The sequence below is a fragment of the Elephantulus edwardii genome, unplaced genomic scaffold (genome assembly GCF_000299155.1).
Source record: "Elephantulus edwardii isolate Elephantulus edwardi_28Jun2011 unplaced genomic scaffold, EleEdw1.0 scaffold00270, whole genome shotgun sequence".
In the NCBI taxonomy this organism is placed as follows: Eukaryota; Metazoa; Chordata; class Mammalia; order Macroscelidea; family Macroscelididae; genus Elephantulus; species Elephantulus edwardii.
This window is the reverse complement of record NW_006400020.1, coordinates 3,264,757-3,288,413: the sequence shown is the minus strand read 5'-3', so window position 1 is coordinate 3,288,413 and position 23,657 is coordinate 3,264,757. Positions and strand designations below refer to the sequence as shown.

General features: G+C 37.7%; 1 protein-coding gene across 1 annotated transcript in view; it reads right to left on the bottom strand.

Annotated features, from left to right (window-relative positions):
- STK3 (serine/threonine kinase 3) overlaps positions 1 to 23,657 on the bottom strand; it is a 347,232-nt gene that overhangs the window by 90,960 nt on the left and 232,615 nt on the right. The window contains exon 9 of the mRNA XM_006900017.1: positions 16,213 to 16,405. Within this exon, the coding sequence (XP_006900079.1) occupies positions 16,213 to 16,405 (193 nt within the window). The remainder of the gene's footprint in view (positions 1 to 16,212; positions 16,406 to 23,657) is intronic.

Genomic DNA, 23,657 nt, shown 5'->3' with positions numbered 1-23,657 from the left:
TGTACACAGGGTCACTATGAGTCGCAAGCGACTCGACGGCACATAACAACAACAACAACAGCTGATTAAATATTATATATTTAACTGATCACAATAATCAATGGTAAGTAATGTTATAAAACAAAATGTCTACAAATAATTGCATAAAAAAACTAGTATGAACTGTAAACCTTCACTCTAGTAAAATGAAATTAAAAATTGCCCTGCCAGATCTAATGGAATGATTCAACACAGTGCATACATAATCAGCATACAAAACTTAGGTGGATTCCTCTATAGTAAAGAATTTTTAAAAGTAAAAAAAAAGAAATGAATGCAATTTACAATAGTTACCGAAAGGCTAAACCTTTTTAGGAATAAATCTAAACAGAGATATTAAAGTCCTACATAAAGAAAACTATAAAACACTCCTATAAGAAACCCAGAGAGACCTACACAAATGAAATCCACTATGCTCATGGATATGGAGACACAATATTGTGAAAATGTCAATGTTACCAAAAGCAATCTACAGATATAATGCAATCCCAACTCAGATCCCATTTTCTTTTTCAAAGAGATAGGAGATATAATGTCTAACTTTATAAGGAAAGGAAAGTGATATTGGGAAGCAAAACACCACTGAAGAAGGAAAACAAATGCGGGAGGCCCCACATTTTCTGATTTCACAACATAGTATACATTCACAATAATCCAAACAACCCAGGGCTGGTACAGAGACAAATGTACAGACCAATGAAACAGACCTGAGAATCCGTAAGAAAATCCATCTACCTGTGGACAACTCATCCTTGACAAAGAGATGAACTCCATTAAATGGAGAGAAAGAGCCTCCTTATATAATGGTTGTGCCAAACTGGAAATCGTAATATTTTAATGACCAATAAAGTAGTTTAAAATAGCTTTTTGTACTAATGGTGTTTTAGATTAAATTTTCCTCTCTGAAATCTCATATAGTTTGGGTTTTGGGTTTTGATTTTTGGGTGTTTTTTTTAAAGAAGAAATTGGTTAATTTGCCAAGGTTACATTACTGACACTTGGACTGGATTCAGACTTTCCATTAACATTTTCAACAGATTTTAAGTACTCTATTTTTTTCTGAGTCTTATCATTACAAGACATTCTTCCCTATCTTCAGAATTGAGATCTGGTTCCTATGGTAACGTCTTATTTTAAAATAGAGTCCTAAAATTTAACCTCAATTATTATCTGTCCACTTTAGGGAGAACAAGTAATAAGGCATTAAAGGCTCAAATGATACATACTTTCTATAAAATATTTGAATAAATAAAATCACAAGGCCAGATAAAGGAGAAAAAAGCTCTTATACAAACCTTTTGCTGAATTTTTTTTAAAGGGAAAAGTAATTTTGTATCAGATTCTGTAATTAACTGTGATTGGGAACTAACTCTTGAAAATAAGAAATCCATGAAAGACTACCATTCTCACTCAAATGCATCTGGCAAATATAAAGGTGTTTCGTGGATACAAATTTCTAGGTTATTATCTTTTTTGAAAGCACATTTAGTATATTTTGGTGAAAAAAAAAATTCTGGCCCTACTACTAGCTCCTAACCAAAAAGTTGGAAGTCAAGTCCTCCAGAAGAAAGGAGTGGTGCTCTCCTTCCATGGCAAACCCTATTAAGTATACTGCTACTCCGACACCCACGGTGTGTCAGTGAGCGGAGTTAGGGCAACTGTAGTCCTCCAAAGAAAACAGCATTTCGAACAACCTAAATCTTGACTCTTAGTGTCCTCATTCCTCCCTCCTCTTCCCACATCTGCTTCTACTTTCAAACAGCACTGGCATCACTGAGCTACAGTCATCTTTGTGGTTTGATTTCCTCCCCCCCCCCCGTTCTTCTCAACTAGGCAGTATGGCTCCACAATCAGCGGCCTTGGGACCAGCAGTCAGGAGACAAGGAGATGTATCGCTTTGGGCAAATCTGAAGTCAGGGATCTCTCCAAAATATTGAAAAGCAATGATACCAGTTTGAAGACTAAGGTGTGTATGATTCAAGCCACGGTATTTTCAATTATTTGCTATGCATCTGAGAGCTGGATGGTTAATAAGGATGACAGAAGAACTGATGCCTTTGAGTTGTGGTGTTAGAGAAAAGTACTCAATATTCCACAGACAGTCAAAAAAACAAATAGATATGCCTTGGAAAAGGTAGAGCTGGAGGGCTCCTTGGAGGCAAGGATGAAAAAGTTTTCTCTCTCTACTTTGGACATGTTGCTAGGAGAGACTGTTTCTTAGAAAAGGCATAAAGGAGTGGAGGGTAAGAAAAGAAGACCCCCCCCCCCGAGATGGACTGGCATAGTGATAGCAGCAATGGGCTCAAGCATATCAGACACGGTGTGGATGACACAAAATAAGTTGGGATCCAGGTCTCTTGTTCATAGGGTTGCAACGAGTCGTACTGGACTCTACGGCACCTAATAACAACAGGCAGAGTGGGACTCTACTACACAATCTTTACCAATACCTTGATGCACTAAAGAAACAATCAAGATATGTAAAACACTACTAACTCAGAATTCTGTATCTAAAATAATTCACCAAAAGCAATCTAGGAATAAACAAAAGACAAATTTATGCCTACTGGAAACTACCATTTAGACAGCAAATACTCTAGTTATCACTACATATTATGAGCAGGGATGGAATGGGGCAAAGAGTGGAGTAAAAATGCATAAGATGGATGAAGGGAAAGGCAATACACACAAGGAGTTGAGTTGTTTGTTGTTGTTATGTGCCGTCGAGTCGCTTACGACTCATGGCGACCCTATGTACAACAGTCCTAAACTCTGCTCTGTCCTGTGCCAATCGCACTGTCTCTGATACTCAAAAAAGTCTATGAATGATTGAAAATTCAATGTGATATATAAACCTTCACTCAAATAAAAAAATTCATTTAAAAAATAGCATGCACTTGGAAAGAGGGGGGGAAATGTCAAAAGTTGCCTTTTCACCCACAATATGAATGAACAAAATATAATGTAAATAACAGACTGTATGGAACACAATGTACAGGAACAATAAAAATATTAATTTAAACAATTTTAAAATGTTTCCTTTTCCCTACAGAGAATAAAGTATGGAAAAATTTTAATTAATTCATAAAAAACTTCACAACAAAAAGTAAAATCTGTTAGAGACACAGAGACTAAGAAAAAGAGTACATACAACCAAATTTAATCCATCTGATTTATTACTGCTTCAAAATGTAGGCTAAGAAATGGGTCAAAGGAACAGTAATCTTCAGCAGGGACAACCCTATTTGAAATGTGAGATAGCATTACACATGGTGGTACAGCTATCATTATATCTCATACACAATAGAGTTCAAGGGTCTTTTACAGTTTGCCCTTAAAAATGTATTTTTAAATGTTGGGGTTTTTTTTCCACATTAAAATTTTGCAAAATTATCCATTCCCAAGTTGGAAATAAACATAATTAGAGTTCAAAAGAGTCTTGGAGAATCTAAGACCAAATAAGACTATCTATTCTATTATGTTTTTTTCTTTTCCAATGACTTTATAACGAGATATTTTTAATCAAGTTACTCTTACATAAATCTTTTACTGAAATATCATGTCCTCATGTTTAAATATTTTCTGCTGCTTAACTTAAAATCAAGCATTAGTATTTACATTGTATCTTTGTTATACCCCCCCAAAAAAAAGAATTTTTTTATATATATATTTTGAGGAAGATAGGTTAGGTTTTTTTTTAAAAGTTAATGTGAGAGGGCAACTGTAATTGTTCAGTAATGTTTAACTACACAATACGAAACACATGCCTGCACTAAATCGCCAAGGAGATGCATGTTCACAGAAGTGGAAGAGAAAGGGTGATGTTTCTGATTTATTTTTCAAAAAAACTAGAAAAACTGGGCCCCTCAACAAAAGAATCAAGTAGGAAATCTCGAGATAGTAACCACTGTCATATGTGATTTTGGTTGCTATGGCAAATACTTTTTAAAAAACACAGAAAGAATAATGACATAAAATTGACATCAATTTCTCCAGTTGCAGCTGAATAATGACCCTAGCTTCTTATAAAACATATTATTTTAATAGTGAATTCAATGTTCAAAATGATCTCGTTCCTCAATTATGGCTACAATTCTTCCAACTCCTTGCTTGTGAAACTAAAAGGCCATTAGGAATAAAGAATAAAACAATCACTACTCCTCATGCCTTTTGTGCATATGACTTTTTAAAGAAAAAGGCTGTTTTCTTTCTCCTTCCTGGCCCTCCGACATATATACAAGGAAAGTGGATTGTGAGAAATAATGTCTTTAGGAGTCCATCCACAATTACTACCTTTACTCATCTAAATAGGTAAAGTCTTCATGGAAATTTCAACATTTAAAAAAAAATACATCAAATGTTATGTGCTTAAATTTTAATTTCTTAGGTTGATTATAATAAGAATATTTAAGTGTAGAGAATACAAATAACAATAAATCATAATTTCAGCACAATAAATTTTAATATCAAAAGAATTTATAAATATTACCTAATTTGTTCTTTTAAAAAATATTTTAAGATGTGGGTGTTCTACCTGATTAATAGTCTTGGAATATGGCCCTTTAATTTGTTGCCAAGAGTTACAGTGACTGCATATAAAACCCAGGATGTTAATACAGAGGCTACTGACATCCAGCTTTTTCTTAACTTCATCAGAATGCATTTTAAAACAAAGAAGGAGACAGGCAATGTGGAGAAGATCCAGTGACTATTTCTAAAAAAAAAAAAAAAAAAAAATTAAAAGCTTAGGAAATAATACCTTCACAAAGGTTAAGGAGAGTGAAATTGTTCCGCCAGGAAAAAAAGAGTCAGAGTAACAACTTAGTAATAAGTACCCACGTATATATGAAGGATCTTGCACTGAAAATAGCGACCAGCTGTTTTTCATCTCCAATGAGTGCAAAATAAAAGGAAGCAGGCAAAGTGAAGCTTGAGGGTTTCAGCTAAGTAAAAGCAATGACTTCCTGCAAGAATAATGAGCAATGTAATGGCCAAGATGTATGTCTGTGGAAACCATTTCTTCAGAGGTATTTACTAGAAAGAAATTCTCATTTGTGCAAAGAAGACTAATATTTACATGTTTGTCTATGCTTTGTTATTATGCTATGTTTACTGCCTGTGCAAAGGCATTCAACTGTGTGGATCATAACAAATTATGGATAACAATAAGCAGAATGGGAATTCCAGAACACATAATTGTGCTATACAGACCAAACGGCCATTGTTTAAACAGAGCAAGGGGATACTGTACAGTATAAAACAGAGAAAGATGTGTATAGTGTTATATTCTTTCACCATTACTTATTTAACTCATCATCAACCTGTTATGTGTGGCACAATGCTGCCTGATGAAAGTAAGAGAGACTTGAAGCACTTACTGATGAATTAAGTATTAGCTGTGTTTGATGTGCAGTACTGCTCTTCCCCCAGAAGCAAGGCCCTTGAAGCTTGGCCTAGGGTTTAAGGCAGGCGGTGGCTTAAAGCCCCGAAGAGAGAGGGGAGGAGAAGGCGGACATGCTGTTCCTGGATGACTCCACCCAGGGTTCTCAGTGGCTTCTTGCTGCCTGAGCATGGGGTCCTCGTGCGCAAGAAATACCTTAAGATATGGAAACAAAAATCTTCACAACTGAAGCAAAAAGCAGCATCACAAGAAAGGAACAGCTGACTGTATTAGGGAATGACAACAAACCATCTGTCTGGAAGAACAGCCTGGATGGTAAGACTTGGTTTACTGTAATCTGGGCATGTTATCAGGAGGGGCTAATCGGAGAAAGAGATGATTACTGAAGTGGAGAATAAGCAAGAAAGAGGAAGGCCCTCCACAAGATGAAATGACACACGGAGGCAACAATAGGCTTAATTCAGCACAGCAGAGCTCCTTAGCATGGTGCAGGAACAGGCATTGCTTTGCTCTTTGTACACAGTGTTGCTGTCAAGTAAGCATTGACACAATGGCACCTAAAAACAACAGCAACTAAGTAACTGAAACTGTACACATAGGTACAAAATGAAACAATGAACTGTGATAGATACTTTAACAATCACACTGCATTTAGAGGCTTATGCAAAAAAGAAAAGAATTAAAACTACACCTTTAAAAAAATACTTAAGCTAGTGAATATGTAAATTCACTGACATGAAGTCTGAACAGATTCACAGCTGACTTGACAGTGGGTTTCCAGGGCTGTAAATCACATGGGAGAAGATTAGAAATACACTGACTTTAAACATGACTAGTTGTTGTACCACTCATTCTTAATATAAAATGATTTCCACTTCTTCATCCTGCTCCCTCTCCACTGAATGCACTCCAACTTATCGCCATCTTTCTTAAATTATCCAAGTGAGTTCTAAATACAAGACTCGGTAAGAATTCTGCTTATCTCTTTGCCTGAACAAATATGGTCATCAGTCCTAGCTGTACCTAAGAATTTGTAAAGCATTTATTGTTTATGATTTCATTTTTAAATAGAGACATTCTGAGATGTCGATACAGAACTGTTCAAACTTCATTTAAGGACCATCAATTAGGTCATACTATATTGTACGAGCAGATTATCAGTAAAGACCTCATTAACACTTTTTCCTGGGCTTTATCACTTCTTATGACTCGACAGTACTCAACAATAAAATCGCAAATAGGGTTGCTAGGAATTTCTATAACACAATGACAACAGAATGTGAGGACCAAATGAGATAATGTCCTGAGCACAATGTCTGGCCCATGAATTCACCATTATTAAGTGGGTTCTGACTCCACAGTGACCCTCCACTAGATTTCTGAGGCTGTAAATCTTCACAGGAAAACACTGCCTCATCTTTCTCTCAAGGGGCGGGAGGTGGGTTCCACCTGCTAACCCTTCACATAGCAGATCCAACAGTTAATCTACTAGTCCAGGACTCCTATCTGGCTCATTTAAACAACAACAACAACAACAAAAATCCCAAACCACCACAACAAAACCCTCAAAGCCATTGTTATCGAGCTGGTTCTGACACAGTGACCACCCATTAGGCTTTCAAGGCTGTAAATCTTAACAAGAGGAGCCCCCCCACCCTTCCTCCTGAGAAGCTGCCAATGAATCTGAACTGCTATAGCCTCACAAACTTCTGATTAACAGCACTACATGCTATGGACTATATAACTTGCAAAGTCCATTAGGCTGATGGGAGGTGTACTGCCAATCCAGGGACACAGAGTTCAAAGCCACTGGCTGTTTCACTGGAGAACAATGGGCACTCTTTTCCCATACAGTTTACAAACCCGCTGGAGGACCAGCTATGAGTTGGTTCCAACTCAATAGCACTTAACAACTGCAATGTGTTCTCAATTAATTTGCAGCGTTAGCCCATGAAAGTGGCTTCCCCCCCTTTTTAAAATATCTTTTAAAAAACTTTTAATTTACTCTTTCATGTATCGCTGGTACCTTTTCCATTTTCTCAGACATACAGGTTTCATATAGTGAAATATGAGTCTCATACCTGCAAATGATATCAACATACATCAATCATACTTTCAGTTAGGAGATACCAAGTGCCCCCTTATTCCTCATTACGCCATCCAAATTCAAATTCCTCTTACTGATATACATAAACTTATTGCCCTTTAAATTATGTTACGCTTTAGCTTCAGAGCAATAGGGAATCATCTGAAGGACTGAAGCAGAGAGAGAGATGATTATTTGTGAACCAGTTGGGAACTAAGACTAGAGCAGGAAATCAATTAATTCATTGCTATGAAGTGGAATTTTGTTCACAGCAGCCCTGTAGAATGGATTAGAACTGACAAATAGGGTTTCCGAAGGCTATAATACTCACAAAAGCAGACTCTCAACTTTCTCCTGTAGAGAGGCTGGTGGGTTTGAACAGTCAACCTTTCAATCAGCACACAAGTTACTAACCACTGTAACAACAAGGTTCCTTGGGAATAAAAGTTTTTCATTGTTGAATCAGAACCAAATCACAGCAGCAAATTTTCAGAGACTATAAACTGCACGGGAGGAAACTGTCCATGTTTCTCCTTCGGAGCAGCTAGTGGACCTGAAATGCCCAATCTTGGGTTGGCAGAGCACTCCTTATGAACTAGCCCACTAGAGCTCCCTTGGGATCAATCAGGAGGCCTTAAAAGCGATGGGCTATGAGGACTTCACCTAGGGAGGTACAAGGAGAAATGCAGAAAAGACACAGACATTTAGAGGAAGAAAGATGAAATGTGTATTAAATCAATAAGGAAGTGAGAGAGAAATAGAAGGATGATTCTATTTTTTATTCCAAAGCCCAAGTGATAATGCTTTTATTTCTTTTCTCTGTGAAGTGGGAAACCAGTTCATTTACAGAAGCAGAGAAGGTGACTTGAAATGGCCCGTGTATAGAACAAGAAGCACAATGCTATAGGAAAGTAATGAGATTGAAGGTAATGTCCTTGTTGTTTGCCACTGACTCAGAACCGACTCATAGCTGACCCTGCAGTGGGTTTTTAGAGGCAGTAAATCATGTCGGAGAAAACTGCCTATCTTCCTCCCACAGAGAAGCTATTAAATTCAAACAGTGGTACATCTTCTTACCACTAAGCTACTTATCTGGGCAGCTGTGAGATTCTCCCCAGCAGCACTCAGTAGCCAGAGCACTGCAGGAAAGATAGACAGATTCATTCAAAGAGTGTTAAAGAGGGACAGAGAAGACAGACAAAAGAGCAGAGCAGAAGAGGATATGAAGAGTGGCTGAAGTGATGGCTTGGTCTGTAAGTTATACACAAGTCAAGGGTGTGCTGGTAACAAGAAAGCAAGTGGGTCAAGAGATTAGAGAGCTCCCTGGACAGCATTTCCCACAAAGTGTTTCTTCCATACTAATTATACAAATGAGCTGCTCCTCAGTAAAATTTTATGATTGTCAACTTAAATAAGGCCTGGGTAATGGACTTTATGCCAGTTTCATTCCTGTAGTACTTTCATGACATTATAGTTCTTTAATATTTAATCTCCAGGATACATATGCATTTCTCAAGTAACTGTGGTTTTAGAATCTTTATTGTTGTTAAGTTGTCGTTAAGTGCCATCGAGTCACAGGCGACTCATAGCGACCCTATGAAGGGGAGTCCTCGACGCTTGGGTGCCTTTCATCCTCTCTCCAGGTTCATACGGTTTCCGGAGGCAAGCTATTATGGAATTGGATGCCACTGCTCCTTCCAAGCTTGTTTTAATCTGGGAGCTCCACCCCACTCTCTGTCCGCACTGGGTAACTGACCATTAACACATTTGACACATCAGTGTCACAGTGTTCAGCCTCACAGCAACCAAAAGTGACCGCAGGACGGCAACTTGTACACCAGGGCTATATGACCTAGAGGAATGTCTGAACAAAAACAATGAGACTGTGGCCCTTGGGCCCTTTTGGGCTTGAAGCCCTCTGCTGCCGCCTTAAACCCTAGGCCAAGCCTGGAGGCAGAGTAGTCCTTCGCATCCAAAAACTGCCACAACACCCGCCCAAACAGCACCATCCTCTCTCTGGCAACTGGGCCATAGCAACCCTGGGCGGATAATAACAATCTTATTATCAACATATTTATTTATATTCATCAAAGAATGTCACTAGATGGGTATCTTAAGGACACATGTTCAATGGTTTGCTTGGTGAGAAGACAGATAGGGAGAGTAAGCAAAATACCTGAAAATAAAGATATGGCCAAGTAATAACTTACTTTTTTATAAAGGCAGGAAGTTTATTTGAGCGTTTCCTTGGATCTCAGAGCTATGATTCTTTAACCCTGCTACAGGTCATTTTCACACAAAAACATTTTGACTGATTCTACTATAGCCAGAGGGCTCTGGTGGCCTAGGGGGTAAGATGTCACCCTGCCAACCCAAAGGTACAAGGTTTATATCCACCAGCTGCTCCACAAGAGAAAGCAGGACAATCTCTTCCAATGTCGTTTACAGCCTCTGTTAACTGGCTACAGGGTTAGCTATTGAGTCAGTTCTGAGCAGACTGCCCATAACAACATATTGTAATTAGTAATATTTCATGTGTTGTTTTTAGATGCTGTCAAGTCAACTGTGATATACAGAGATCTCATGAACAGATCTGAATCCTGTGCCATCCTCATCATCTCTGGCGTACTTGATCCCACTGCTTCAGTACTGCCTCAATCTATTTCATAAAGGGTCTTCCTCTCTTTTGCTGGCTGACCTTCCTCCTTTCCAACCATAATCTCCCTTTCCAAAGAACAGTCCCTCCTAATAACATGTGCAAAGTATGTAAGATGAAACTTTGCCATCCTTGTGTCTCTGGAGCCCTCTGACTGTACTTTCTAAAAAACCTGTTTGTTCTTTTGTCAGTCCATGTCTGTACTCTGCTCTAATACCATAAGGCAAAGACATGGATTTATCGTCACGCATCCATATTCACTACCCAAATCTCTAATACATAGGAAGTAACTGAAAAGATCATGGCTCTAATCAAGTGCACCTTAGTCTTTAAACTGATATCAATGCTCTTCAGCAATTTGGAGAGGTCTCTGATGTGACATACGGGATTTACACAATATTCTTACCAAGACAAACATGACAATCTACTTTGATCAAGAAAACACACACATGTTACTGTTGTTATATGTCATTGACTCACCTGTGACTCATAGCGACCCTATGTTCATTAGCTCTGAACCCTGCCCTATCCTGCACAAATTAAGTAACCAAGCTGGAGTATGTAGTGAGTCCTTAAATACTAACATGAGATAGTCCCTCTTCAGAGCAACTGGAGCTACCAATACAGTCTCAGTTATATATTTAACTGGAACTACTAATATAGTCTCCACCACCTTTTTAGTAAGAGAGCTAATGGAGCAGATCTGAGCTCAACAAAGCAAAAGAATCTGCAATATTCTATATGCTGAAAAAACTGTTCTCCTAGAGTTACCATGAACACATACTCCTCACTGCCTCGGCAATCTGATGGCAGTAGAATCTTTCCCTACTCTATCAGAGCGAAGATAACATGGAATGATCAAGTTCAACCTCTATAAACCGTACACAGAGGGACTGTCCCCATGAACAACATCCACTAATCTCTGTAACGTCAGACAGGTCCTCTTACTGTTCCTACTTCTACTAATCACTGGGTCTGAATTTTCTTGCAAATTACCATGCAAACTTTACTGAATGTCTTTTACTCACAGTGTGGATTTATTATGGAAATGGGTGGGGCTGATGGAGGTAAAGGATATCACATAGTTAAAGTCCAGTTTCAGTAAATAGTCTCAAGCCAGGTTAATATCAAGGCACAATTCCTCAACTAATTTAGACAACTTCTAATTCAACAGCAAGTTACAGTTCTTCCATTATTCCAGGCAGCTTCTCAGTTAGTAGCAATAAAGGAACTTTCTGTCTGGCTTCACCTTGCCACAGTTTCCCTACAGTCTGGTTTGTACTTTCTTATATTGGTCTCCCAGCTGTTAATGATGTTGAAGACACTGACCAACAGTGAACCACTTGTGTGTAGTTGAGGCAGCTGGAGACCACATACCAGGAAAGCTAAGGGTGGCAGATGGAGCCTCAATGGTTCATTTTACTTACATGTTCTCACCTGGCCGTGAGGCCAGGTCTAAGGCAACTTATTTCTTAGCAAGTCCTAACACCAAAAATTTCCAAATGCTGACTTCCTTAGAACCAAAGTACAAAGAGCCATTGTCAACCACTCATAATTCCAAATGACACGGACTATTACTGATGAATATAATGTATAATTTATAAGGAAGAAGTGGTGATACATGTATAGATACTGACTGGTCTTAAACTTTGAAAGACAATGATTTCTAAGCTGAGGTCTGCACATTAATAAGGAGGTCCCGGAGATATCTAAGGAAGAGGTGTAAAGCCAGGAGGACAGGTTTTGAAAGCTCTTCCTTGGAACATGCTCTCAGACCTCATGGTCTGTTTGATTTTTGAGTAGATGACTTTTTTGGGGAAAAAAAACAACCAAAAAACAAAAAACCCCCACAAAAACAAAAATTGCTACTTTTTTCTACTTGAAAAGAATTTTTTAATAATTCTGCTTCCTACAATCAGATCATCATGTTTCATGGTGTTGTTATGTGCCGTCGAATCGCTTGCAACTCATAGCAATATGTACAACAGCCCTAAAACCTGCTCTGTCCTGTGCCAATTGCACTGTCTCCAACAAACCCACCCCAATTACCCCAGTCACTGAATCAATCCACCTCATAGAGGGTCTTCCCCTCCTGCGCTGTCCCTCCACCCTACCAAGCATAATGTCCCTCTCCAAAGACCAGTCCCTCCTTACAACATGTCCAAAGTATTTCAGATAAAACCCCAGAATGCTTGCCTCCAAGAAGTAGCCGAGTTTAACACTCTCAAGCATGAATCTGTTTGTCTTTTTAGTAGTCCCTGGTACACTCAACAGTCTTCTCCAGCACCACAGCTCAATTCTCCTTCTTTTCTCTCTTGTCATTGTCCAACTCTCTGATGCATAACAAGTGACTGGAACGACCATAGCCTGTATCAGACAAACCTTAGCCTCCAGAGTGACATCATTGCTCTTCAGAACTTTGGAGAGGTCCCTAACAGCAGACTCTCCCATTGCAATACGTCTTTTAATTTCCTGGCTGCTGGTGCCAAGAGTGTTGACGAGGTAATGAAAACAGGCTTGTAATTTCTACCTTAATGGCTAAAAGTATTAGAAAACTTAACCATAATTTAAGCTGACAGGAATATTCAATCAGGCTTTTCATTTGAAACTCCAGTGGAAAAGGAGATGAAAATCAGATTCTTCAGCACACAATATAGCATTCTAAAGATTCTATAAACTCAAAAGTATTATGCTGTTGTTATCATTATATGCCATCAAGTCACCTGCAACTCATAGCAACCATATGTACAACAGCCCTAATCCCTTCCCTGTCCTGTGCCAATCTTACTGTCTCTGACACATCTACCCCTATTACTCCAGTCACTGAATCAATCCATTTCATCGAGGGCCTTGTTCTCCTGAGCTGTCCCTCCACCCTCCCAAGCATGACTGTCTCTTTCTAAGGACTGGTCCTGCCTTGCACCATGTCCAAGTATGTTAGAGGAAGCTTCAGAATCCTTTCTTCCAAGGAACAGCCTGGTCTCACACTCTCTAGGAAGAAACTGTTTGTATACTTGTATAATATTTTTAGGCAGGAAAAAAAAGAAAAATGCTAGGGACACATTAACAAATGAAGCTGTGACTGATGAGACATAAACTGAGTCTTTAAACCAACTAAGAAATCTTAAAGTAGTTTTAGATCACAAGGAAAACTACAACGAAAAAGAACTGCGTGGTTTCAGGCAAGCAAGTCATGCCACAGTAACTTCTTCCTATACTTTACAGCTGCTATGCTATAGTATGACAATCCCTGGCGGTTGCATTAATATCATATGAACAGATTTTGGGGGAGCATTGAAGGATGATGTCTAAATTATAGATTTAAGATAAATGCAAAGTTGGCTCGTGGGATTTAAGACTTGCTGAAGCATATAAAACAAGTGGAAATACATAAACCATGATATACTCATATAAAAATGAGCTTTCAACAAAATCTATGACCTTAAAAAAATTCATACTCAGGATATATAATTTTAGCATATATTGAGTGGTTTCTCTGTTGTTAAAATTAAGTTACTACACAAAAGAAGTGGACATGTACTTTGTCAGCTTAATATGTGAAGCCTGATTATTTATCATTACTATTCCTTGAAATACAATAATTTAGCATGAATTAAGGACACTCTCATGGAGTAGTCTATAGGGAGCTGTACTCCTAATCCAAAGGCCATGCCTCCTTGGCAGTCTGAATCCACCAGGAGCTCCTTGGAAGAAAGATAGGCAATCTCCTCCTATGAGATTTACAGCCTCTGAAACCCAGCAAATGGTCATCTATGAGTTGGTTCCAGCTCCACAGCAAAGAGGTGTTTCTTCTTGAGCATGAATTACATACACTATAATGTGATTTTATGAGCTCATTTTCTTAACTACTGTTACAATGCTGGTGTTCGCTTATAAGACTGAAAAGACCAAGTTTCTTACAGAGCTTTGAAAGAACTCACTAGTGACACAGCAAATCACTCAATAATCTTCTAATTGGTCTGATGAGAATCCTGTAAGTTTGACTCAGAGTTTTATCTGGTGTAGGGGGGAAATCATCATTCTAGCTGATCCAACATGCTGAAGGGAAATGTGCTGCAAATTATCTGATCTTGTGGAGTTTTAATCTGTGGAACTCAGGATTAGTATCCTAAATGCTAACTGGCTTTCTGAGCCACAAGACCACCAGCAGTTGAGTACAGCTTGTTATGAATTTCTGCAGAAGGCCTATTTCAACTAAACATCTGACTAAGAATTTGAAGAAATTCAAGGCTAATGCTGTTTTCTGGGGCCAAAATGCAAGAAAATCACCACTGATGAGACTAAAAAAAGAAAACATTCACAACTTTCTTAGGACTACACACGTAGAAATCAGTTTGCATTTTGTGTTTGACTCTCTATTTTCAAATTATACAATCATCTCTCTGTCCCTGTCACTGAGTTGGAACTGACTCAGCTGTCCCACCATTGGGTTTCTGGGGCGGTAAATGCAGCAGGAAGAGTCTGTCTATCTTTTGTTCTCAAGGAGCTGCTGGTGAATTCAAGCCACCAAAGAGGCACAGCCTTTGGGTTAGCAGGGTATTCACCTACACACTATGCCACCAGCGATCCCTATACAAGAATAATGAGCTATTTATTAGGACATGTGAAGAAAGAAGCATCCGTGAGCCAAGAGACTCAAAGCTCTGAGGCAGAACACTGCTTATCAAAAAATCTAACAAACACAAACACAGGAGTAGTAGCAAAAAAATGAGAAATAGACAAAAATAAAACAGAACTTCCTACACTCACCTTACAAGGATCCCTGAGCTGGGCTGCTCCAATGAGCCAAAGATCAGCAATTCAAACCCACTAGTAACCTGTGGAGAAAGATGGGCAGTCTCCTCTCATAAAGCTTTACAGCCTCAGAAACCCTGTGGAGGGTTGGGAGGGTCATGGTGAGACGAAGCCAGTCTGATGCTAGTGGAAGTGGGATGGTCATTTCACTAGCAAATCATGTGAATAGTTAGAACTCTCTAGGCTCTACAATGATTAAACTTTTCTTGCTGCTGAGTCAGAATCAACTCACAGCTGACCAGCTGACCCACTAGCAGGTTTTTTGGAGGCTATAAACTGCATGGGAAGAAAGTGCCCACCTATCTCCCAAGGAGTTGCTAGTGGATTCAAACTGACAAAGAGGCACCAGTTAGCCGTGTTAACTCCCTAAAGGCTAAACCAACAGAGTTCCAATGGGAAGTTATATACACTACTTTTGCCGCATTTAGAAGCAGTAGTGCATGGTGGAAAATAATCTTGGACTCTGACACTGACCATATTATCACTAAGTAGGAAAGAGAAGTCAATAGATACCAAGAGGTGATAATTCATCTATTTTTGAAATCACACTAGCATGCATGCATTGTTAATGACAATATTTTAAAAAGCTATTTAAAAACGACCGGTTGTCTATAAAATTTTCTGTGTCTTTATCCTCAGAGGCCAGAGGGAATATTGTCATCACCACAGCCCTGGTAGGGTCCCCTGGCATATTACTTGTGCCTTCCATGTGCTAGGTACCGGTAATGAGGCTTCCACATGAATTTTCTGGATAAGCATCCCAGGATCATGAAACTTCTTTCAAGTGTTTCTTCCTTCCCTCCCCAGCCCTTATTTCTTCCTTCCACTTGTGCTGCTCAGTCACTGGGGCTTAACCAATAATTTAGGCAACATGGAATAATCGTACGTTCCATTTACTAGAAAAGAATTTTAGGTTCACTTTTATAATTGGAAAAGTAAATGCTGGGAACTCTTTTTCTTTCTAAAATACTTTACAAATTAAGTTACAGATTAGAAGTAGAAAATAACATTCTATAGCCTTGAGTTAAAGATATGTGCCTCACTGTAGTAAAATATTTTTTAAAATTTGTTTCTGCCATATTAAAAAAAAACAACTGTTAATGACAAGAAATAAATTTTTCCACAACTGACTAAACAAAGTAGCACAGAACTAGTTTTAGTTTCTGCAGAAGTATACCTTCAAATTTTTATTTCATGGAAAAAAATAATACATACTTTTCATAGTTCCATCTTCTTCTTCCTCATCTTCACTGTTGATAACCATGGTGCCTAAGTCTGATTCTAACATTGTGCTGTTGTGCTCAATCATGGTCTGGGCTCCCTCACTCATCGTGCTCGTGGCCCGCATTGTTCCCACACCCTCTGAATTCGTCTTCACCATCGTGTGGGAATCCAGCTCATCTTCGTCCTGAGGGGAAAACCCACAACAAAACAGCAATGAGGACAGACTTTTCTAAGTCAGCTAGATTTCTTTTTAACCACAGTCTAAATATTGCAGTGGCGTAGACTCCAACCATGGCCACACTGTACTGGATTTCTGAGGCCATGAATCTTCAAGGAAGAAACAGCCTCATCTTTATCCCATGGAGTAGCTTAGACTCTAATCACCTACCTTACAGTTAGTAGCACAAGTATTACACAATGATAAAAAATACAACTATAATTACTAATAATAATTTTAATTTAAAATATCACGAGAGTCAAAACAACCTAAAGTTCAGTCAATCAAAGTTCAAGTAATTGAAACTGAAGGCTGTTGTTGCTTATAAAGTGAGGATTAAAATAGACAAATTATTGATAAATGTATACCAAAGACTATGATGATAAATAAACACCTTAACATCAAGAAAACAAAAGTCCTCACCACTGTGTAAATCGGCGACAGACACAGAGGAGATGGAAATTGTCAACAATTTCATCTTACTAAGATCCACATTCAATGCCCATGATATCAGGAGTCAAGAAATCAAAAGATGTGTTGCACTGAGAAAATCTGTCAAGGACCTCTCCAAAGTCCTAAAGAGCAATAATGTCATTTTAAAGGCTAAGGTGCACTGGGTCCAAGCCATGGTCTTTTCAATTACTTGTTATTACATCTAAAGAATTGATGCTTTTGAAAACAGAAAAGTCCATGGACTGCAAAAAAACCCCAAACAGGTATGTCTTGGAGAAAGAGTAGTCAGGGCGCTCCCTAGAGGCAGGGATGATGAAACTTTGGGCTTGTTTTAGGAGAAGTCAATCTTTGGGAAAAGATACCATACTTGGAAAGGTGGAGAATCAGAAAAAGCGAGGGAGACCCTCAACGAGATGGACCCTCAACACAATGACTGTAACAATGGGCTCAAGTGTGTCAGAGATTATGTGGATAGGACAGGAAAGGGCAGAGTTCAGATCCCCTGTTAGGGTTTTCGGAGCTGCAGTTTACTGGATGGCATGTAACAACAACACAACAACGAAAAATAAGCATACCAAAGAAAGCACAGAACATGCTAGCATTTTCTACCATAAATTCTGGTGGAGTGGTGCACAGTGTTATAAGGCTAACCAAGAGGCTGTGAGTCTTTAGTGCTTAGACTTTATCAGCAGCCCTGTGGGAAAAAGATGAGCAGTGTCCTCCCATTAAGATTTACAGCCTTGATAAACCATCAAGAGCTTGATGAGAAGAAACTGACAAAATGGCAATGAAGGTGAACTGAGTTCTATGACAATAGGGATCCACTTCCTAAATAACATGCCTCCGGAAACTCTATGAATGTTGATAAATGTTGTAGAGGGGCTTCAGGCCTTTTGTTCATAGTATGGCTATGAGTCGTGTTTGACTCGAAGACACTCAACCACAACAACCACCTTGTCCAATAGCCATAAACTTTTAAATGTAAATTCACGGAAATAAATCAAATTGAAAATACATGAATCAAAAAACTGTTTTTAAGAGCATTTACAAAAAAATATACTGGAGTTAGATCATGAAAACAAATTGTGCATTAGAGAACATACCTGTTCTTTTGGAGAAATCTGGTTATGTACTAAAATTCATTGGTATCTATTCCACTTGTTGTTATGTGCTGTTTTTTAGAACCTACTCATGTCTGACTGTCCACTGAGTTTTCAGAGGCTGTCAATCATGGGAGAGGATACTGTCCATTAGGAGCAGCTGGAGGACTTGAACCACATACCTTTGGGATGTCAATGAATTCCTTACCATGAAACCACTAGAGCTCCCTATCCCACAATTTATAGAGAAAAAAAAAGGAAAATAATCCACTTGTCAAAGATGTCACATGGAAATGTAGAAAATACTCTTGCCAATGCTGATTTCCAGAAGCTTAGATAAGCAGTCATAAAAATAACTGGACAGATGTATCATATACAAATTATAAACACTACTACCCTTCAAAGTCTTTTACTCTTCTCCTAAGTTTTAGAAAACTTCATTCTTAAGCCTTCAACTACCATTATTGCAAGGACTCTCAAATCCTCCAATCTTTCTGTATCTTTACTGTTCAAATGCTTAATGACTTCTACATTCCCAAATCAGACAGCATTCCATTCATATCCCTGGTCCTTCATGTCACTCTCACCCCAAAACTAACCATCACAAAGCACTGGAATACTCAACAGCTATCCATTAAGTAAAGCTTCAATATCTTGTCTGATCCATTCACTCTCTCACTCTCTAAAGACAGTCAACAAATTTATCTTAAAAATATTCTTAGTTTTATCTTCTCTTTTCCCATTTCCACTGGGTAAATCTCTCATTATCTCAGACCTGTAATGAATGCTATGTAATGCTTCCTGACTGAAGATTCTCTCCTACCTGACCTTCCAGAATTTGACAGATGTTACTTCAAATTCTGGCTCTAATCATCTAATAGGCATAAGCTCTTCAGGCAAGCTATTTAAACTCTCTGAACTTTCATTTTTTTCATTAGTGTGATGATTACTAAGTGTGGAAGAACATGCACAAATGCCTGAATACGGCTTGAAACATGGTGGTTTTTTAACTTCCTCAAAGTATACATTAATCTGCCTTGAAGACTATTTGTATCACAACAGTTTTCTACTGAAAAACCTATAAATGGTTCCCAGTGTTCCTCTGTTTTAAATGGAAACATTTCTGTCTAGGTTGAAATGCCTCCTATCTTGCCACCTTATTCTATCTGGCTAATTATATTTTCCTATTGTTCACACATCTTCTTATGTAGTCAGATAGGTCTGTTTATTGACTGAATCTTCATCCCTCATAAAGTCATGTCACATTATGTTCATTAAGGTTTATTTCCTCATGTTTTCTCTGTCTAGCATGATATTCTCTATCCATTAAATTAAATCCTATGTAGTCTCATGTCAAATATTTGTATTCCTTAATTTAATCTTTATTAATTAGCCCATTCTTGATAGTACGCATTATTGCATTTAAATTTATAATCTCACAGGTGGATAATAGGAAGGTCTGGCAACACTGTCCATAAAAACTTGCATTCCTAAGTTAAAGTCTCTTTTCTGGTGATCTGAGTCAACCAGCCACACCTCAGGAGAAGACAGCAGTCCCTCTTATGTAATTTTATAACTTTGTAAACCCACTATAGTTCTAACTATGAGTTAGAACTGACTTCATGGCAATGAGCAAGTGATATGAGTAATATGTTTTAAAAAATTTTTCTAAATAGCAATTTTCAAGCCACTCAAGTGTCTTATTAATATGTACATAGTAAATATGTAATACACATTTGATTTTTTAAATTTAATCATAAGTAGAAACAAAAAAAATGCAAACTCTCATTTTTATTTTAAAAACTTGAGTCCTACAGAAAGTGAAAGACTTCCCCTAAGACCACACAGCCCCATGGAAGGAGAATTAAGGCCAGAAACCACTCCCTTTATTTCCCAGTACATTATTGCACTTAAATGCATGTCCCTTACTTATTTAAATTTTAACAACTTATATTAGAAGTGGAGGCTTACTAGTCTAACAATTTATGTCACTAGTTCCTATTCCCAGCAATTCCCAAATTATTCAGTCAATACTAGTCCAAGGTGTATCTTCTCTCATCCAGACAAGAATAACCGCTTTCTAACTATTTCTACTCTTGTTCCATAAGTTTCTACACAATAGACAGAATGGTTCTTTCAAAGATAAATCAGATCATGTTATTCTCTGGCTCAAAACTCAACATTTAGCCACCCATCACACTAAGAATAAAATCCAAATTTACTGTGGCCAAATGTGATCTGGCCCAATAACATCTGCCAGTTCCATCTCCTAGCACATTCCTTCTTCCTCATCAAGCTCCAGCCACGCTGGCCTTCTTTGCTGTGTCTTAAAATATTCGAGGCATGTTCTTCCTCGAGTTTTAAGTTGGCTTGTCTCTCTGTTTGGAATTCTCTTCCATAAGACAGCTTGATCCTGTACTTAACTCAGGTCTCTACTTAAGATATTACCTCCTCAGGGAGGCTTCTTCTGACCATCAATCTCCAATAGAAGCTTCTATCATGTTCTGTTCTCTTAGCCGTCTATATTTTTCATGGCATGTATCATTAATTGGTCTTGTGTTTATTTATATATTAGTTTATCATTAGGATATAAGTTTTGAAGAATTTTTTCCCCCAGCCTTAACCTCCAATGCCTAAAGCACCTGGCCCATAGTAAGTACTTCATGTTGTTGTTGTTGTTGTTATTTTATCTTATTAACTAACTCACAAAAATGGATTTTACATTTATAATGTGTCAAGGTGCACACTGGGCACTGTAGATGTAAAAATGAGTAAAGCATGATTTTGTTTTGCTTTACAAGGAACTTGAGGCACAGGAGAAATCAACTGGCATGTGACCAATAAGTTAAAAGACAACGTAGGCTGGATGCTGTAAAAGTGGTGACGAGGGACAATGGCAGTAACAGGAAGAGTCTGTAACTGTCTCTACAAAGTGAAGAGAGCCCAAAAGAGGGGGTCAGCTTTGTATAAGGTCTCAAAGGATGAATAGGTGATTGATATATGTTAACATATATAAATATATTTCAGTATGGTGTTTTGTATAACATTTTTAATAACAGAATTACATTCAGGTCTCTCTTCTTGCTTCAAACAACCCAAGACTGAGTTAGGTGTCATGTCTCTGTATTCCCACAAAAGCTTGAGTTATACCAATCAGACACTTTTCACATAAGACTTGCCTAAACTCAGTAACTCTGAAATCTGTTGGTTTGGTAAATTCCCTTGTTAGCACAGTTATACTCCTGGTATCTAATTCAAAGGTTTGCCCCTATTATGTAATTTATTAATTAAGCATTAAAGCCCTTATCAGGAGGCCGCTGCAAAGCACTAAAGCAAGGCCAACGTCATGCGAGGACTTAATGTCCAAGTTTTTGTAATCATTATTTTAAAACAAAAAATGGTTATCAGAGAAACTTTGGAAAATGAAAGCCATTAAGTAGAATGATTTAATTCACCATTCATTAAAAAGCAGCAATGAGTTAGAAGTATTATGTTAAAGTCTTTATACGCTATTGTTGTTAGGTGAGGCCAAGTATAACCCACAGTGACCCTATGAACCACAGATGTGAATGTTATCCTAGCTTATGCCATATATGCTTCATAGAGACTATTTCCATTTAACCCTTTGACTAATCCTGTATGGCATTTTTATCCTATTATGTAAATTATGATCTTGAAGTTCAAAATATATTTACTAATTTGCCCAAGATCTTTCAATAAATAAGAGAAGCAAAGATTCCAACCAGGACTTTCTGATCCTAAAGCCAAAGACCAAATCACAAAATGCATAAAGTCGTTCCATTATCTACAGTAGTTCTATGGCTAATTTTAGACAGAGAGACAGAAAGACAGATAAACATAGGCAGCTAGACAGACAGACAGCAGAGAAGCTGGAGGTGGGGAGCTCTGGTGGCATGGTCTGTAAGAAGTTGTGCAGCTAACTGAAAGGTCATTCTTCAAGACAGTCAGATGCTACCAAGAAAAATGTCTGATGACACCAGGAAAAATATGTCTGATGCCACCAAGAAAAGAGCAATCTTCTTCCATGCTATTTAGAGCCTTGGAAATCCAATGATGCTTTTTAAAAAATTATATATTTTATATATATAATCTGACAGTTGTTGTTTGTTAAATAGATAAAAACTTAAATATGCTTATTTGCCCTGGTTGTAAAGCTAATTTCAAAGAGTCGGGATTTATTCTTTCCAGTAAGCTCCACCGAGGAAGGAGGGAAAAGTTTATTTTCTACTAGTTCCTTTTAAAAATCTACTGTGATTTTAATATTTTATCATGGTTGTGACCAATTTATCCCTGAAACACAAAATCTATTTTTATACATGTGAGTCATTTCTCTCTTTATCCTTGTAAGATTTAATGCAATGAGTACTAAATGTAAAAAGAAGCATAACATCTGGTCGTGTGAAAACAGTGCTTTTAGCTTTCCTATATTCTAAGATGGCTTTCAATCTACAAAGGGATAACACACAGCTTATACCTCTGGATTCACACAATTGACTTGGATAATCTGTAAAACTGCAAAAACATTAAATCACATTTGGAAGGGACTGCCCGAACTGCCTATTGTTTTCACTTACATAGTCATTTTGCTAAAGGATGCTAATCTAATTTACAAATTGAATTAAAAAATAGCAATAAAAAATCAAGCAAATGAGAGGGTGGCACTAGATAAGTAATAAAGTACAGATGGAATGAAAACAACTTTCCATGAACCTAGGAAACTTGAATACTAATAATTAGGTAATGCAGTAGAAAATTCTCAGTGACACCTATTTTTTAAAAAAATCATTAACTCCAAAATGAGTCTTAAGTGTTTTACATTATTATTCAAAATTCCATTGTATGCTTTTCATATTTCCATAAAGAAACCGTCATTCCTAATGTTTTCTTCAAAGTTATACTTCATTTATACACAATCTGTTCTTCCTCAAAAAAAGAAAAGCAAAAGGAAAACATGTTGATAGTTCATAGACAAAGGTCTGCAAAGCAGATGCTTTCCCCACTGGAGAAAGCAGTCAATTTCAGTAAGGAATAAAATAGCACTTTCAATCAGCGGTCATCATGTGCCAGGAATGCAAAATAGAGTACTGATGATAATCCAGGTTATGAATCATAAAATCCACATGGAATACAAGTATTTGAAAACATTATTAGAAAATCCTAGTTCATTGCTAAGACAGATTTATGCTCTAACACGCTGGGAAAGAAGCACAGCTTTTCCACCAGGTGTCTACACATTTGGCCCTATTGTCCTCAAGGTATTTCTATGTATTCAGCTACTATTTAGGTGAGTTTAGGGACATTTATACATTACTTCTGAAAATATCCTTCATTTATAACATGAACAGACATTGATAGAATCATTCCTTAGTTATAAATATCCTAATTGGAAACACTCAAGGCACTTTATTTCTCATCTTGAAATAAAGATTTCTTTATTGCCAGTGAAAGAACATTATCGGCAAACAAAAGCAATCTTAATAACTCGGATTCCGTTAGAAAATTTTAATATGTATTCTGCCATCCAGAAAAAAAAAGTTCTATTTTTCAGGATGGATGTTTAAGATATGTAAGTAAACCAATTATACAAAAGACTGAAACGTTCATGGTTAATATTATTAATACCATTCAACTTGTACAAGTGCATA